This window comes from Poecilia reticulata, chromosome 13, assembly GCF_904066995.2.
Source record: "Poecilia reticulata chromosome 13, P_reticulata-male-v2, whole genome shotgun sequence".
NCBI lineage: Eukaryota > Metazoa > Chordata > Actinopteri > Cyprinodontiformes > Poeciliidae > Poecilia > Poecilia reticulata.
In genome coordinates, this window is record NC_088842.1 from 12,163,089 (window position 1) to 12,181,049 (window position 17,961).

The following is a 17,961-nucleotide window of genomic DNA, read 5'->3' on the forward strand; positions in this document are numbered from 1 at the left end:
CTAATGATGTTTTGTGTCCATCTTTTTGCCCTGACATCTTAAAGATTAAAAACTTCCATAGACAAAAGTTGGGCAACTAACCCACTACATCCTCCACAGTGGCCCTCACCAACTCCTCGACTCCAACCCACCCTGCCCTGCTCAAGCCAACCCATAATAGCTGCTCTAATTAGAGCACCATCCATAGGGGAGAAAAACCGTGTTGGCATGGATACCAGCTGAGGTGATGCTGATGATTTGAAGAGGGGGATGACGATGGGGGCCAGGAGGGGGTGGGGGCGAGGTTCTCTGTGTTTCAGCAGAGACATCTGGGAGATTTTATCTGGGCCTCATTAACATTCATCTAATTAAATCAGAGGCATGATGGGCACAAATTCAAATAAACACATACCTACATCAACAAACAGCAAGAGTGTGCATATGCACACACAAACAAGTGGTAGCCTGCGCCTAAACTTAACGTGCAGAGCAAAACAAGGAAGCAACAAAAATCTCACACGTCGAAGAGAACGAACACAACCCACACTCACACTTCATAACTTCCTGGAACAGACATGTTGTTCTGTTGCAGCTAAGGACAGCACGTAACATTAGGAAGAAAAAAAAAATATTCACAACACATACTTTTCATTTATACGAACGCGTGCAACGAGCGAGGAGCACACACTCGCAAAACTTATACAATAGAACTCCTGCTCTCTTTAATTGCCGAGGGGCTGAGAGCTTGCACTTGGCCTCTCTGCCCCCCCTAATCAGGGGTCATTAGAGGGAATGCACACAGCTTTCCCTTTTTCTTCTCATTCCGTTTCACTAAAACAGTCCTGCTTCCAACCATTCCAATAATCACTCTGTTTATGGCACTAAACCAAAGTAGATTAAAAAGGATCATAATTCCTCTTCACTGATTTGTTCTTTGTCACTGCTGTGAATGATAATCCCAACAACCAACCTGATTGACAAATCCTTGATAAAGCATTATGAAGTAGAAAGAACTTCAAGCATCCTGGAGCAGCACTGATTAACATATTCAAAGATGGCTTAACCTGAGACTGGGTTGAAGACAAGCACAGAACTGATTACAAGTTGCCTCAGAGCCAAAGACAAAAGTGCACCATAACATAAAAGGTGAATGAAAGGTTTCAGCAGGCGGATCTGAGACTGTTGATCGTTTATCAAGTGAACAAGATTGAAGGACAATAATGTTTTTTTTTCTAACTTCGCTCGGTGTTTCACTATGGGAATCGCATCCGCGTGACCCAACTATGAAAGCTCCAATGACATCACGTCTGTCCGCGACAGACAGACAGACAGGTTGAGCCGTGACCGTGGCTCACCGTGGCGTGACCGTCACCATCCAATATCACGGCCAACCTACCCCTCTTAACTCATTCTCGCTTTCTTCCCATTTGAGGAACTACAAAAAGCTCCCTCAGCACATTCAGGCTAGCTTGGCTGTGCTTAACCGTTCCGTAAAAGAAGACGTCGCTGAACAAGCATTTTATTTTATTTTTTTTCGTTTGAAGCAGCTATCGCGTCAAGGCGGGCTGCTTTTAGAGCTACTGTTTTAATTAACAGAGTAACTTGGCTAAGCTAACGCGTAAAGGCGGGCTTGGCAGCTGCTTAGCGGTACATCGCTAGCATAAACAGTTGGTAAAGTTCAGTTAGCGCGGCGAGCGGACTTTATCTTCAGCTTTATAGCTGACGTGTTACGACGAGCTTTCGGCATGGCTACGGCTCCCTCCCCCACCAAAGGGTCGGAACCGACGGTTAAAGAAGGTGTATCCCGCTCGTGCCCTGCGTCATGCGGGGCCTCTATTTCGGGCAGGGACCCGCACCCTATGTGCATCGTTTGTATGGGCGCTAAACACGCTCAGGCGTCGCTAGCTGACCCTCAGGGGTGCCAGCACTGCTCGTCGATGCCAGAAAAAAATCCTGGAAAGGCGGCTAAGAGTAGCTGTAGCTAACAGCCAGGACACGTGCCTCTCATAACCTTCAGCTGTTGCGGCGGGTGGAAAGCATGAACCGTGAGCCTCTAAGAGCTGGGCGGACATGATGGAGGAAGAGTCCTCGCCCATGCCCCCTCTGTTTGAGGGTCTCAAGGGGAGCGGGAAACTCGAAACGGGCTTGGAGGAAACGGAGGACAATAATGGATTTCATAGAGGAAAAAAAATGTTTTTTTGACAAGTCATTGGTGAAGGTAAAGTTAAATGAATAAACTCCAGAAAGCTGAAGCAAATTTGATGGGGATTTCTGTTCCATACGATGCAGTGTGAGGCTTTCAAGTGCTTAAAAATTACACATCAGTAATTATGTGTAGGCATTGTGTAAAATATTGTAAAACAAAACTATGCTATTAAATGTATGTATTACGTGTCATACATATATGACACGTCTTGCAAAATCCTATTTTTTAGCCCTTAAATAAAAATTTTAATTTGTTGTCCCCTCCCGGTGCTATGCAGATATATTTACATTCTTTTTGAGTCATAGTTTTCAGTCTGTTCATTTTTCTCCATTACATTTTCTTGTCTATTACATTAGTGCATTTGCTGTGGAAATGCTAAACAAGGGCATGGACTTCCGGCTAATCAGTTTTTGCGAATCTGCCTTTTTTTTTCTCTTGCAGTACTCTATACGCATTTATTGTCATTCTTGATGCTCCCATTAGATCACTCATCAACTATGTCGAGACTTTCTTTACTTCATTTAAGTACATATAAAATGCTGTAAGATTGCAAAGGTAAACTGTCTTTGTACTTATGATGGGATTTGTCACATTAAACTCATTGGACACACAGCTCTAGTAGCACACACATAGAAGTTGCAGCTAGAGTCACAATTATTCACACCGTTCCTAGAGAAAAAATTTTTTTTGAACAACTTAGAACTATCCTCACATGAAAGTATTCACCACTCATGAGTACGTCACTTAAAAGTTCCAATAATCGAATGTAGCAGATAATTCAACTTTCAATGACTGTCAGAATCAACCAAATCAAACATCTGATTAAAAATGAAGATGCTAACAAAAAGTTATTTAGGATGCTACCTAAATGTAGCAGAAAGAGTGTCTGGACAACAAAATATGGCACTTATGTGTGGCAGCACATTGCATTTTGCAAATGGTCTATCCGAACTCCAACTGGATCACGTGTTCGAGGAGAGATCGTGTACAACCGAGGACGTGTCCAGTTGTAGCGTTAGACAATGTTCCACACCTCCTTTCAGTAAGTCAGAACCTGTGAAACGGTTATGTTCAGTAGCGTCATGTCTGTAACTGACCTTTGACGGTGACATAAATGGTTTGTGTGATGAATAGCTGTGGCTGGATCAGCACGCTGCACACATAGGCGCCCTCGTCCATGCCTTTCTGAACGTCGCTGAGCTTAAGCGTCCCATTCTCAAACACCACCTGGAGAAGTATCATGAATGTATTAGCATGCACTAATGCATTATCAATACAGAGGGGCTAATTGTGAAGAGTATGTTTTTGGAGTGTAGGAAAAATAATTTTAAAAATCCCCTCATTTCTGTTGCGTGCGTCGCGTTTTACGAGTTTAAAGTGGACCTCACCTGACGATGGTTGTCAGGCAGCAGAATTCCCTCCTTGTACCAGTTAATCGAGTAATAAGGGTACCCAATTACTCTGCAGTTTATGAAAGTGTTTCTTCCTGCCACCGCTGTAATATTCTTCATAGGCCTAATCCTCGGAGGCCCTGATTTGGAGAAAGAGATAAATACAGATATGTGGGGAAAGAAAGAGAGGCACAATCAGAGAAAGAAAGAGGGGGGGAAAGAAGATCATTAGTTTATGGTGCCAATAGCAGGTCTTGGAATTTTAGGAATAATGCCGAAAGGGGAGGTGGAAAAGGAAGGGAGTTGGGGAGAGGGGAAAAAGACAGAAGTCAGAGAAAAAAAAGTATACAGAGATTTAGAAGGAGATAGAGGTTTAAGACATGATTTTCTGGTAAAATGGCATTTTAATTCTGCAGCTGTATCGGAATACCTGAAGGGTTATTCTAAAATATATCACATAAAATTGTTGAGATGTGCCTGTTCCTCTATATCTACATAGTTCAGAAGAAAGATTATCAATAAAGCTCTTATTTTTCTCATACTGGAGGGGAGAAGAGATTTTATTTAAAGCTCATTATCAACAAAAACAAAAAATGGAACTGACTGCATTAACAACAAAGAAAAAAAATCTAAGTGAATGTAGGAAAACTTGCATGTTTTTTCTTTTCTTTTTTTCCAAGTTTATTTAAATATTTCTGGATTATTTGAAGGGAGTGGATCTACATCTAAGCCTAAGAATAGCAGTCTGTTAATTTTTGCTGACAGGTGAGACACCTCCACAGCAACTGACAAAACAATTTTCAACATCTCAAATATTATTTTTTGTGATCCCTGTTTTCAATGCACTTTGTGTTTCTCTTGAAAATACCAAAGTATATTTTCTGTGCTGTTTTGTTGTCTATCTATGACTAATGTTATAAAAATACACAAGAATGAATTCTATGAAATTTGCTGGAGTCATCATCAAAGATTGTGTAGATCGAGTCACAAAATACTGTTGATAACTATCTACAATAGTAAAAAAAAAAAAAAAAAGTGCCCAGGTTGGAAAAAAAATACATGTAATCTGTGTGTAATTTGACAGAAAACATTCAGCATTTTTGGAAGCAATTGAGAGCCATCTCTCAGTCATCCGTCACTTCGTCTTTGACCTTCTCACCATTGTTGATCTTGTTTTTGCTTCTTCCGACACCCTCTCCTATATCCCTGCCATCTTTTGGTCTCATATTTTTTCTCTCCCTTTCCTCCTTCTCTCAGCATGTTCTGATCTTTGAAGTCACAACTCTGACGAGTCAAAGATGTATTATTCAGGAGCTCCGTCACATATACGCATACACGCGCCCGTGCGAGCGCACACACTCGGGTTTAACATAAATATGTGTTCGGCTACGTCTACGTTTCTGTGAAACTTGGTTGCTCAGTGAAAAGGATACTTTGAATAAAGCACAATCATAGTGAGTAGGAAAGCAGATTAGCATGATTGGGCTTTGTGAAGTCTGGTCGGAAGTATGCGTGTCAATGTATGTGTGGCCGCGCCATTTCTGACAGTTTGTGTAGCATGGATGGCTAAAACTCTCTGGCACTGGAGCTCATTCTCACTTCAATAATCTTTCTGGCATGTTTGCTTAGAGCAGACTTGCGTGTCACAACTATACATCTCACCAAAAGGACCAAGAAAAGAGACAGAGAAATTGAGAGAGAGTCTGAGAGGGTGATACAGCTTTGTCCATTGGTGTCACTCTTTATCAGTGTCATCCCAGACAACAGTAACTTCACCCCTTCTGTCACCAGAGTTTACTATCAGCTGCTCCACTTATAAGAATCTGTCCTCTTTTAGTTGTTCTCTTGTTTCATTCAATTTTCCTCGAGTACTTAATCATTTGTTTCCTTCTCATCCTGGGTTTCATGAGTGAATTTTCGATAAAGGCTTCTTAAATTACTATGACTAGATGTATAGCTAATGTACAGTTTGCTTTTAACTCATTTGAAGAATATATATGTGAGTAGTATGTGTACATGTGCATAGTGTGTATGTAACATTTTCTCATGTTACACACACACACACACACAGTGTCATGTACTTTATTGAGGCATAATTGTGAAGCAAAATGACCGAGCACATTGTAAAAATATTTTTCACCGCAGCTAAAATTGCAAGTCCTTTGGGACTTTACCATATTTTCACACAACAAATTTCCACAAATTTTTGAAGTTCATAATTAGTTGATTCGATGTCAATGCATTCTCTTCCCTGAGCTATAAATATCTGTAGCTCCACCAGGATTATCATTGTCCTCTTGGCTGCTTCTGTGATCTGTGCTGTCGTTCCGTAGCTTAGCGGTGTACATTGGCCGTATGTGTCTGAAATGTAGCGTTTAAATCGGGCCTAAAAATCCAACCTGACCTGAGCCCATACACATTGTGTCCAAGCCTGACCCAACCCAACTAAATAACTCTAATCAGAGGCCTGAGACCAAAGGTAGTTTAAAATTAATCCTAATCTCTGATTTTGCACTCTGCTGGTTTGTTAATGTAACATCATTTTTAGCTTTCGTTTTGCATATTCCAGCTCAAATTTCTCACTTGTTGTGAATGCAGGGTGAACCAAGTGCAAATCTTCTGGGATATGTGATAGAGGCCCAACAGGATGAAGCCATGTGCGCATGTACAGGCTAAGAAACTTCTGCACCTTATTATCTTTCTTTCCTCACCAGGGTAACCAACTTTCTCTTCTATTTACACTATTATAAGCAGATTAACACATCTTCATATTGTGCATTCTTGTTTAGATTTCTCTGTGTTGTATGCTTATTAAAAATGCACCAAAGAAGCCCCAGCTCGACCATCAACCATATAATTTTAACCCGACACGTACTGAATTTTGGCCTTAACTCCACTAAAAAGATTTGCAGTTCTGTCACTCTTTCCATTTTCAGATGTTGGACTAAATAGTGCTTCTATGGTTTAAAATGTTTGTTCAAACAGTTGTGGAGGTATCTTAGTTTGAATTGTGTATGCATCAACACTACTGTAACATAAATATGTTCAGAGGTTTTGATTATATATAAAAAAGGACAAAGAAAAAATACATAAATATAATTTCCAGAAGAAACAAGAAATCAAATTTTAGAAAGATGGTAAAAATAAAAAGATGTAAAAACTAAAACTATATATAGGAGAAAAGGCAGACATACAGAGACAGAAATAGAATAATAGGAGGGTACAGTAGAGGTTATTGGTCAGGGTAGGGAGGGGGTCAGGCTATGGGAAGCCTCTGTATGACTGATATTGAAAAGTAGACAGGCACCTCTTACGTTTATGCGCGCTTGGTACTCAGCACTACCAGCTGAGTTTCGTGCGGCGCACCGATACACTCCTCCATCACGAATCTGCGGGCTGCTGACGTTGACGAAGCTAACGGTGCTCCCGTCGGAGAGCGTGTACTGGCTGGATCTCACGCGCGACAGATCCCGAGCCACGGGCTCATCGTCCAGGGTCCAGGTGATGGTAGGCGGAGGGGCTCCTTTGGCAGCACACATCAGGGAAAACGGCTCACCAGGGACCACCACTCGTTCGCTGAAGGAGGCGACAATACGGGGCGTACCATCTACGAAAAAAAATCATTAGGCAAAAAAATAAGAAATAGGAAATCACCCAACAGCGGATCTCAGTACTTTATTCCAGCTCCCATTTCTTTTAGGCCCTCATAAAACACTTTGCCCGAACCATCAAGCAATTAGAAGAAAGTGCTTTGTGCTGTATATTTCGTGACATTTACCCACCAGCTAAGCTCTTCTAGGACACTCTGTGGAAAGCCATGTGCAGTCCATATTTTTGTGGTTGTGTGGCACAGAAAGTAAAGCATCCAGCAAGAGTTTAAGGCCAAACACAAAGTGGTTAAAGAAAACAATGGATATGATTATGAACTCTTAAATTTTTTGAGGTTTTATTTAAAGTTCTTTTTCTTCTTTTACTCTGAGTTCAGCGTATAAAACAGCACCCCTATAAATCTTCAATAAAATAAAAGTAAAATACAAATTATTAATATGACAATAATGACAATTGTAACAGTGAGTTTGTTAAAAATAAATGGGGTTTTCCCCCATAGATAGATAAAAAATACATAAATAAATGAGGTTTAATTTTTCAATATCTTATGTGAGTTTAGGTTACTGGAACATAAGCTGATCTTTTCATAAATCTTTACCAGAGATGCTGGTAAAGACGCTGGATGTTTTGAACAGCAAAAAAAAAGATCCTTTTTCATTGATTTGTGCCTTCTCAAGTTAATAAATGAACATATTAGCAATCAACTGCATTAGACATTCATCTATAAAGCAAAAGCCCAACAATCTGTTCACCAACATTTTTTGTCTAAATATGTTAAAATACTGCTGAACTCGTTCGGACTAAAAACAAACCCTTATTCTAGACTTAATGCGAGTAAGATTACAGAACAGACAGAAAATAGTTAATATTAGCCCCTTTTTAATTTAATTTTATTTTTTTTACCTTCCAGCAGTATGATGGAGAAGTCCTGGGCAGTCTGGCCCTTTCGTGAGGCAAAGCACTGGTAAGCTCCAGAATGTCTTTTTTGTGCAGCAGAAATGAAGAGTGTCTCATTGTGTGCTCCTTGGATGGAAAAGTGCTGATCAGGCATCACAGGTTCTGTGTTACGGTACCAGGAAACAGTAAAGTGGGGGGAACCCTGGACGGCACAGGAGAGGATTACTGTACTGCTGATCCCCGTCTTGAGGTTCTTTGGAGACAAAGTGACCCGCAGTGGTTCTAGAGATGAGGGGGGAAAAAATAGAAGACAATAGCGTAGATGGAGGCAAGTAAGTACCTACATATTGAAGGAACAAAAGTTGGTATATGTCAGCATCCCAGGCACAGGATGGAAATTTTCTTATGAGCTACACTGTGCTGGCTAAGCAACACAAATCATATTTTGGTGTGTATTTCTTGTCTATGTTTCAGTTCCTGTGTCTGTCTGCATGCGTGTGTATGTGTGTGTGTGTGTTTGTGTGTGATTGAGATTGTGTGCTGAGCAGCAAGGAAAAACCCGAGACAGGAAGACAGAGAGGGAAAAAAAATGTCAGTGAGCAATAAAGCAGCTGGTGTGATGAGCTGGGAGCTGCTGGATGTGTGTGAGAGCATGCGTGTCTGTGTGTCACTGCATCTGCATGGGTAAGATGTTTGTTTGTTTGTTTGTTTTTTTTACAGAATGAGTGCAAGTATCTGTGACTCAAAGCCTGAATGTCCTTCCATATATGATCTGTCACTTAAGGTTTGCACTAAAATGTGGTCACTCTGCTCCAAAAACGTGTATAAAATACAAAAATAAGAAGTGAATTTTGAGCAATTGTGGGGTGTGGGACTTGCTGACTGGCTTGCTTTAATCCTAAATAAAACAAAAAGAGTCCCAAACAATAAGTCTAATTTTAGGAGCTTTAAGTTTATATAGTTTTACCCAAGCCTTAGAATGAGACTAAAGTCAAAATAGTCTTAAGACATATCTACCTACCTATAACATTGAGATGACCCGTCACCTCTTTGGAGCCAAAGCTGTTTGTGACTTCACAAATGTAGTTGCCACTGTCCTCAAGTCTTAAGTCGGAGATAGTGAGGCCAGTGATGCGGCGCGTCCAGCGAGAGTCAGCTGGCAGTGGTCGACCATCCTTCAACCATCGGATGGTGGGATTTGGATATCCAGAGGCAATGCAGGGCAGCTCCACGCTGTGTCCAACCTGCATCTCACCAGACTGGAAACTATCCAGCACAGATGGGGGGGACTCCTTAGGGTCTAAAGGTGATCACAGAAATATGATTTTGATTCAGATTAATGCACTCGTCAAAACATTCTGAGAGACCAAAAGTCAAAAGTAAAATGAAAAGGAAAACGAGTTTCTTTACCTACCCTTTACAGAGAGCCTGGCTCCATTACTCTGGCGGGTCTCTCCACTGTACTTGTGCTTTGTGATGCAGCGGTAGGTGGACAAAGCATCTTCCTTCTGCACTTCTGAGATGTATAAAGCGCCAAATGAGGTCAGGAAGAAACGATTACCTGTAAAAGAGTGGAGAAGTACAGGCTGGTCATTTTGGTGTACTGTCAAAGGTAATTCCTGCATGCAGTGTGCCCTGTGTCACTCCTTTGACCTGTAAACCATGGAGACATACAAACACTTCAGTGATGAAACCCATTCTGCAAAAAAATGCCTTCTGTGTCGTTGCTTATAAAAACATATAAAAGCTAAAGAATATTGAGGATAACTGATCTAGAGGGATGAAAAGCTAGATTTTTTTCACATACAGATTTCACAAAAGAAATGTTTAAAAGCATCTGTAATTGAAGAAACATTATATTGAGGTAATTTATAGGATTTTTCACACTCTTCTCAGTATACTTGAACAGGAGTCCTTATATCCAGGCATCAAGGGTCAGTGTCCTGCAGCTTTTAGTTGTGTCCCTGGTCCAGCCTCCTCAGTATGCAGTGAGGTTCTCCAGAGTCCTGCTAATAACATCAGTATGCGACGTAGGTGTGTTGAAGCACAAACGCATCTAAACGTTGCAGGACGCTGGGTTTCAAAGCCTAGATTTAAAGACCCCTGCACTAGGAGGTGGTTGTTTCATGTCAAAGAAGCATTGAAAAGGCTTGCTTTGTTGTTTGACATTAAAGTTTTCAAAAATGATCTTAAAGAATAAGAATTCCAGATGAAGTTATTCTGTTGAAGTCTACAATTTAAACGTTCAGCCTAAGATGATCAAATGCTGCCCAGACCCCTTGAAAGCCTGTAGCTCTCCAGTTTGGCACGGAATAAGAAGTTTTGAATCAGACACTAAGCTTAGCGTCATTAGCCACCTTAGGTGTGGAACAAGGGTTGTTGAGGCTTCCCACTGTGTCTTCTGTAGTTTTTGACAAAGAAAATCAAACTAAATAGTTTTAAATACCACACAAGCACACACACAGGTTATTATTTCTACGCTTATTAGGCTTCCTTTCATTTTTGTCACCGTGTTTATGCCTGACCTATCCAATTTGTTGGAAAAAGTCGGCCGTAAAAGTTGAGAATTGATAAAACACATGCTAACGGACATCAGAGTGGTTGTGAATGATCCTCTGCATGCATCTGTGAGTATTTTTACAGTTACTTTTTCCTTAATGGCATACATGACTGTCAGCCAGAGCACTTACAATCATAAAGTTCACACACATGTGTTTTCATGTGAGTCAGACTGTTGTGCTGAGTGCTAAGCAACGTAAGCTGTAATTTCAAAGCCTACCCTTTTGTTCCAACCTGGGTATTATGCCTTACAGGATAATATGCACTTGGTGAGCGGAGCCCTGTGTAACACATTGCTACACCCTTGTCACAACATGCCTGAAGAAAGAAAGACGGAGCACGAAGGGGGTGATTGGGGAGGAGGGGAGCGAGAAATCCAGAGAATATTACAAATGAAGACAAAGTAAAGCAGCACAGAGGACATAAATGAAAATAGGCTTGTCAAGAGACAATGTGAAGGAAACTTACTCCACCACTTATCCATCAGTTTTATTCTCCTCTCAGTGTTTTTATCAATACAAAACCAAAATAAGTGGGGAAAAAAAAATCTGCATCAGGAATCTTACACATTTACGACCAGTCAATTCAAGACATGGTACCCACAACAAAGGTCACAAAAGTTTTACTTTGATTAGTTTATTGAATTATCATTTTGTGATCAAACCCTAATTTACTATCCCAAACTAATATCACAAATTAAGCACAACATATAATTTTTTTTTTTTTTTTTTTTTAAATGGGTCGACACTTAAGAGATTTCTATCAAGATCCTGTAGCAAGTCACATTAAAGACCTGTTGTCATAACATTCTACACTTTTCTTCGACTCCCGAGAATTAGAACCAAATACGGAGAAGCAGCATTAAGTTTTTATGCTCCTCTGATCTGGAACAAACATTCAGAAAACTGCAGAACTGCTGAAACACCAAGTACCTAGCACATTTGGTTAAAGCCGTTTCCTGCGCCTCTCACTTTCTGGCTGGAATCTTGACCAGTCATATTATAAGATGGTTGGATATCATCAATTGGTTGGTTTCCTGACACGGATCAGGCTTTGTATAAGAGTTCATGTTTATACAATAGGATCGATATCTGTGCCATTCCAGTTTGGCATGAACCCGTTTTATTTGTTTCAAAACCATTTTTCGATGTGCGTTTGGAATAATTTTTCTGTTCAAACATTTATTTGCATCCATGTGATGCAAACTATGGCCATTGAAATAAATTGGTCAGGATGTTCAGGAACATCTTTGGAACCATGTTGACCAAAACCCGTCATAAACCAGGAACGTCTGGAACATGTTTAACATTAACATGGACTCAACGAGTGTCAGGACCAGCAAAAAAAAAAAGACATCTTCAAGCTCGACCGAAAGATCGACACCCTAAAAGTCTTCTGGAGAAAAGTTTTATGTTCAGTTAAGGAACACATTGATCTATTTGGAAATAACAAAAATAATATTTGAAGGAGTCGAGGTCTGTCAAACACTTGCCCGGCTTTTAAACGTGGCGGTGGTAACACGGTGACGACGGCCTGCTTTGCATCCAGTGGCATCGGTCCACTGCAAAAAGTAAATGATGAAGATGGATGACTACCTGCACTTTCTTAAGCTTCACCTCAAATCAACGACTGAACAGTTTATTTACTGTTTACTTAAAAGATTACAGTTCTGTTTTTGACATAACCAGAGTTTTGTTAAACGGGTTACAGACTTTAAATTAACAGGAAGTGAGCTCCGAACTGCAGATCCTTTCACAGACAGAGCACTTTGAGCAAAAGTGGTTCTATGAAAGGAAACCTTACGATTTCAATTTAAAGATCTGCTGTCACCCTGCAATCTCTGTATACAATCGCTTAAAGGTGTAGGTGCAAATCTGTTTAAACACTTAAAAATCAATGATACTTGGAGTTGAAGAGTTGATACAACAGGACAAGGTTTCCAAATACAGACAAAAACTGGATTAAGCCAGGTAAGTTTCTAGTGTGAACCCAACCTCAGCTGCATTACAAACTTGCTGGTGTCAGGGAACTTACTGAGTTCCCTGATAGGCTTACTGAGAAGACTATATTCAATAAAAACAAAATATGTCATCGTCTATATAAATAAACCTTGATTCATAGATTTCCATAATTTCTTGCCCCATGTCTGTTCCCATTTGTGGTCTTTTGGTTTTCTGGCCCTCCCTCATTCTGCATTTTTTTTTTTTTTTTTTTTTTTAGGCACAGCTTGTATTTAATTTCTAGTCACCGCCTATCCTCCTGCTGTCTACAGAGATGAGACACACCTAAAAACAGTGGAGAGGGTGCAGGCAGGGACGAAGGGAGGCAGCAGTGAAGAGGAAGGGTCTGAGGGCCTACAGGGAGGAGGATGGCAGATGGAGATTGATGGAGGGAGAGATGAGAAGATAAAGAGAAACATGCCGCTGGGAGTGACAGAGGAGGGAGTGAGAGTGATGAGGGGCCTACAGGCCTGAGAGCTGTACACAGCTAAAAACAATTCTACGTCTTTCTCCATCTCGCCCTCCGCTCGCAAACCTCTCCTCGTGGGAGAGATCAATTCTCGTCTAGTCTGCCTACGCCTCCAGGAGTAGGCTGCTGTGGTTGAGTGTGTGTTTGTATGTGTTCCTGCATGTGTTTTTGTGTTTATTTTATTTATTTTGCTGTCGGAGGAAGGATGGGAATTTTGAAGTCTATCTCACACCCATGGGAGTTGCACAATCACTTCACTTCCTCCTTATTTTTTATTTTTTCAAAAATATTTTCAGTTCCTTTAGTTCCCTTTTCGATTCTGCGTGCCGCCCTACAGCCCTCCTTCTGCCCTTTACCCATTTCCACACCCCCACCCCAACATTTACAGTGCTCTTCTTCCCCATCTTTCACGGGGGCTGGGGGTCTGTGAGTAATGGAATCAGTTCAGCTGATCTGCCTGAGGCAGGAAGTCATGCCAGGAGCAGGAGCCTCGGCTCGATCTTTGCACATTTTCTGGAAATCCACAGACATACATGAAAAATAACGAGACAGAGGAACAGGAATGGAGAAGAAAGGATCATTGGGCCCTGGAGTATCAATTGTCTTCCACAAAGTTTCTCCAGAGAGGACACTGCTCATCCTAAATATTGAGAGGTGATTAAGAAAAGTGCCGCTAAATGTGCACTGTGTACGGCTGCAATTATTTATTTATTTATTTATTTATTTATTTTTACAAATTATTGTTAAGTAGGATAAATAAAAATAGAAGTAATAGAAGGGGCCAGAAAGAAAAAGAAAAATCTTTAAAGAAATGTATTCACCAGGAAGAATGGACAAACCCCCAGATAAGAAAACTGTGCATATTTTAAAACGTTAACTAGACGTAAGGTAAAGACGGAAATGGATAAGAACAGAAGATGTACGCAGGAAACAGTCATTCAGTGGCGAACTGAGCTGAAAAGGAAATGGCGTAAGTACCGGGGGATTGTTCTTGGTGCTGCCATGCAAATGAGAGCGGCGCTGCAGCTATGCTAACTAACAGCAATTCACACTGTTGGACTCATCACTTATTAATGCTCCACAGCTCTCCCCTCTCTTCTCTCCCCCCCCACTTTCCTCCCATCTCTTTCTCTTTACCCATTCTCCCTCTCTCGTGCTCTCGCCAGGATCTCTCTTTTTTGTTCGCTCTTTCGCTCGCTGTTGCTAGGGCCTGGGCACTCACGTGACAGCAGCTGGGTAGGGGGCGCTGCAGTGGCACACGACAACGAGGGCGAGTGTGCATTTTTATGCACTTAGTGCGCATGCACGTGTGTGCGGCAGAGTAACCTTCATTAGAGGTAAAAAAGAAGAAAAAAAAAAGAGAGGAATCAGCCATTTAAATGAAGGCGATGTAAATCAGAGGAGAGGAACTGCTGAATGGATCTGTAACTGATTCGCGTGCCCAGACCTTAGGCCACGGATGGGGCTTGCTGCATCACTCGTTGCGTAGTGCCACTTTGTTTTTGCACTCTTGACTTCTAAAACGCGTCCTGGAGATCGCCATTTGTGTTACTTTCAAAGTTTGCCTTTCATAGTTCGGCGCCAGAGTGACCACGGGTGCTGTGCTGTGCTGTGCTGTGCAGTGCAGGCCAGCAGTCGCACAAATGGACTTCTCACAAATGCGCACAGACTCAAACGCACACAACGTGTCTTACAAGCTACACGCTTGTACTCCCACTGTTTCACAATCCACATTTAGAGTGTGCACCTAACAAACTGTGAGCCGAGCATTTTCACTACAGAGATGACACAGCAATGGGAAGACAGTGGAGTACACCTACGCATCCCTTATTTATTCGCCTGATTTGTCCTGTTTTTTTTTTTTTTTGTTTGTTTGTTTCATTTTGTTTTTCTCTTTTCCCGTTTCCACATTTTTCATTACAGATATAATCTTACCAAGTAGGCTCCCTACCAGACATAGAATGTAAATTATCAAATATCTTGGCGGTCCTTATCAAAGATGCATGCCTGTATTGACATTTATGCTGTTAGCGAATCATTAAAACTGTGTTAGCAGATGAAGTGGATCGTTGGTGCATACTTTTTTCTAATAAAGGCTGTCAGGAAAACATTTAACACTGAGAGGCAAAGAATACTGTGTAGCATAACTCCAGCACTTGAACAAGTATATATAGCTTACAGCAATTTAACAGTAATAAGCAGGAGCAGGTTTGCATCAAACCAATAAAGTGAGTGAAGTAGAAAGTTTGGCTTGAGATGCACCAATTCAGATGCCATTGACCACTGGAAATAGCCATTTGTTCTTGATCGTAGATGTTGCTTGATTGGTGCTAAGAAGGTCAAATACTGAAAAATCATATTGTTTTCCTTATTCATTACACTTTTAGAAACATGTCAAACATCCCTGTGTATTTTATGCACTTTTACATATTCATAAAAATCCGATCAAGCTTAAGAATTTGATGCATACATGGAAATACAATTATAATTAAATTATGTTTAAGGTAATATTTTAATTGCAGCAACATGTTTCTTCTGACTGGAAGTAATAGCATTGGTTTGGAGCCCAACTTCACTTGAATCTGACATAAAGCATAACCTGGTTTAGGGCTCATCACTAAAGATGCATTTATTGTTGGTAGAAAATGTCTTAGTGTTGCATTTTCAGGTTTGCTGCTTACAACTTCAACTGAAACTTATTTCTTTTAAAATTGCCAAAACTTACATGGCTTTAGACGTGATAGCAGGAATAAGATCAAGTTAAAATTACTGCTGCATCTTTATTTTAAAACCATTTTTCAAAAATGTGTGCCTACATTTTACAAAAATCTACAGAACATTATGTGCACTTATCAGTACATGAACAATATTTATTCTACTTAAAAATCAACAAAAAAACAAACAAACTGCAAAGCCAATATCAATTCATTACATAATCTTTAAAAATATTTGAATCACAAATCAAGAGCCGTTATTTGTTAAAAATCGTAATATTCAATGTCTCTGCACTGCGTTGGAATATCCTTTTCTGCCGAACATTTCAGAAGTTGGGTGGATTGTCTGACAGAGTAATAAGAATATATTCTTATGTGGTTGAATTTATGACTCATTTAGATTTTTCCCTTTCTAAAACAAGATTTTAAAAGTCACATACTTTATATTACAAACTGACAAGAGAGGCCTTGAGAGAATCAAGCAACATGAGCGATTTAAACATGACTGTTATGCCACTTTAATGTCACGTGTGTTGAGATTTGCCTGCAAAAATATATTAATTTTCCAAGCAGCCATTCTTCAGCTGTAAAACAGTGAATAAGGAAGAGGCTTTCAAATAAAGTCAGACAAGATCCCTGCACCTCTACTTTCTGGAAGGACTTCATTTCTTTCCATAGCTAATTTATTTCATAATTACCAAGGGCCTATTATGGTTGATTTGAAAGATGCGCTGGGAAAGCTTACTAAAAGCTATTTCATTTGAGCTCCTAATACTGCGTCTAAACTACCTCCTTGTGTTATGCATTACAGCAGACGCCGATTAGATATTATTGCACATCAGTCAGTGCTCGTCTTCATTTAGCCCAGGATATTTGCAGACATTTTGAATTCCTTTTGACCCATTTGTCCTATCTAGCCTAGACAAAGATGTTGAAAGTCAAGCCAAAATTTCAACCACGTTTTGACGACAGATGACTTTACGCCTTTGGTCAAAATGTCATGTTTTTAAAGAGGAGGCTATGTAGAGGTTTTTGGAAGCGGGGAGAAATGCCACCACCTATCAGCTGGGACAATAGCTGATTACAATGGACACTGATTACTAATATTTGTCATACACTGATTACAATATATGACGACTGCAGAAACACAAAAACTCACCAAGTATTTTTGCCTAGTATTTAGTGCAAATATGTTAGTACACAAAAGACAAAATTAACTTTCAAGTATTTTTTCAGCAAGATACAAGAGCTTTTTTTAGGTCAATAATTCCTTAACATTTATTCCATTAGCAGATTATTTGACTTGTAACAAGACCTTTTTTTCCTGTTACAAACATTGTTGACCAAAGAGTTTAAAGCCACTTTCAAATGTCCTTTTGATTCACTATCTGCCCTTTCTTACATCCTGTGTCGCATGAAAATTTAGACAAAGAAAGAAATGACCAGATATTGCCACAAACGCTTTGGGTTGTCATGTCTGTAGCTTAGAAATAACTGAGCTGATTATCTCACATGAAGCATCAGTAATGGCAAATGGTGAAAACTAATCTGGATAATAAGATGAAAATGGTAGACAATTTTTTTCTTCCTTTCAATGCATTAAATACATTGGGACATCCAGCGTGAAGACCGAGGCTCAAATCTCAGTTAAGGGAAAAGCCATCTTATGCTCAAGTTAATGGCGCAAGTTTATAGACCATGTCTCTTTGGTTCCACCATTTCAGCCACATTCTCTGAAGGCGTCCACAGGCTGCGATCACACCAGATCAACTCAACTGGTATGACTACAAAATTATCTATGTTTAGGAGACTTTGGTTGCATATTAATCTGAAAGGGGGTTACACTGCTTTCTGGGCAGAAAGCAGTGTAACCAGTTCTTCTTTAGATATGCCCAATATTGTTTGACTGTGTATTCTTAAGTTGCATTAAATGAAATGAAATCAGCTGTCATTTTCAACTGACACGTTTGCATTGATGAGGGAAATAGTATTTATCTGTGTATTAAGCATGAAGTGAGTGCAAAATACCTGTGGAGAAGTGCATGCATGCATCTGTGGAGGATAAAGATTGGATTGTAATAAAATGTCCCCATCCTCCTAAATCCCCCTGCTGCCCTCTGCCCCCACCTGCCATATT

The 17,961-nt window shown here is 40.3% G+C and overlaps 1 protein-coding gene across 3 annotated transcripts in view; it reads right to left on the bottom strand.

Annotated features, from left to right (window-relative positions):
- dscaml1 (Down syndrome cell adhesion molecule like 1) overlaps positions 1-17,961 on the bottom strand; it is a 117,626-nt gene that overhangs the window by 39,117 nt on the left and 60,548 nt on the right. For 2 of the 3 annotated variants that reach the window (XM_008425715.3, XM_008425714.3), the window contains exons 4-9: positions 9,497-9,643; positions 9,104-9,382; positions 8,089-8,364; positions 6,884-7,183; positions 3,574-3,716; positions 3,283-3,412 (exon numbers count right to left, since the gene is read on the bottom strand). In XM_008425715.3, coding sequence (XP_008423937.1) covers positions 3,283-3,412; positions 3,574-3,716; positions 6,884-7,183; positions 8,089-8,364; positions 9,104-9,382; positions 9,497-9,643 — 1,275 coding nt within the window. Of the gene's footprint in view, positions 1-3,282; positions 3,413-3,573; positions 3,717-6,883; positions 7,184-8,088; positions 8,365-9,103; positions 9,383-9,496; positions 9,644-17,961 lie in introns of those variants that run through there. The other variant, XM_081614900.1, reaches the window with a different exon arrangement.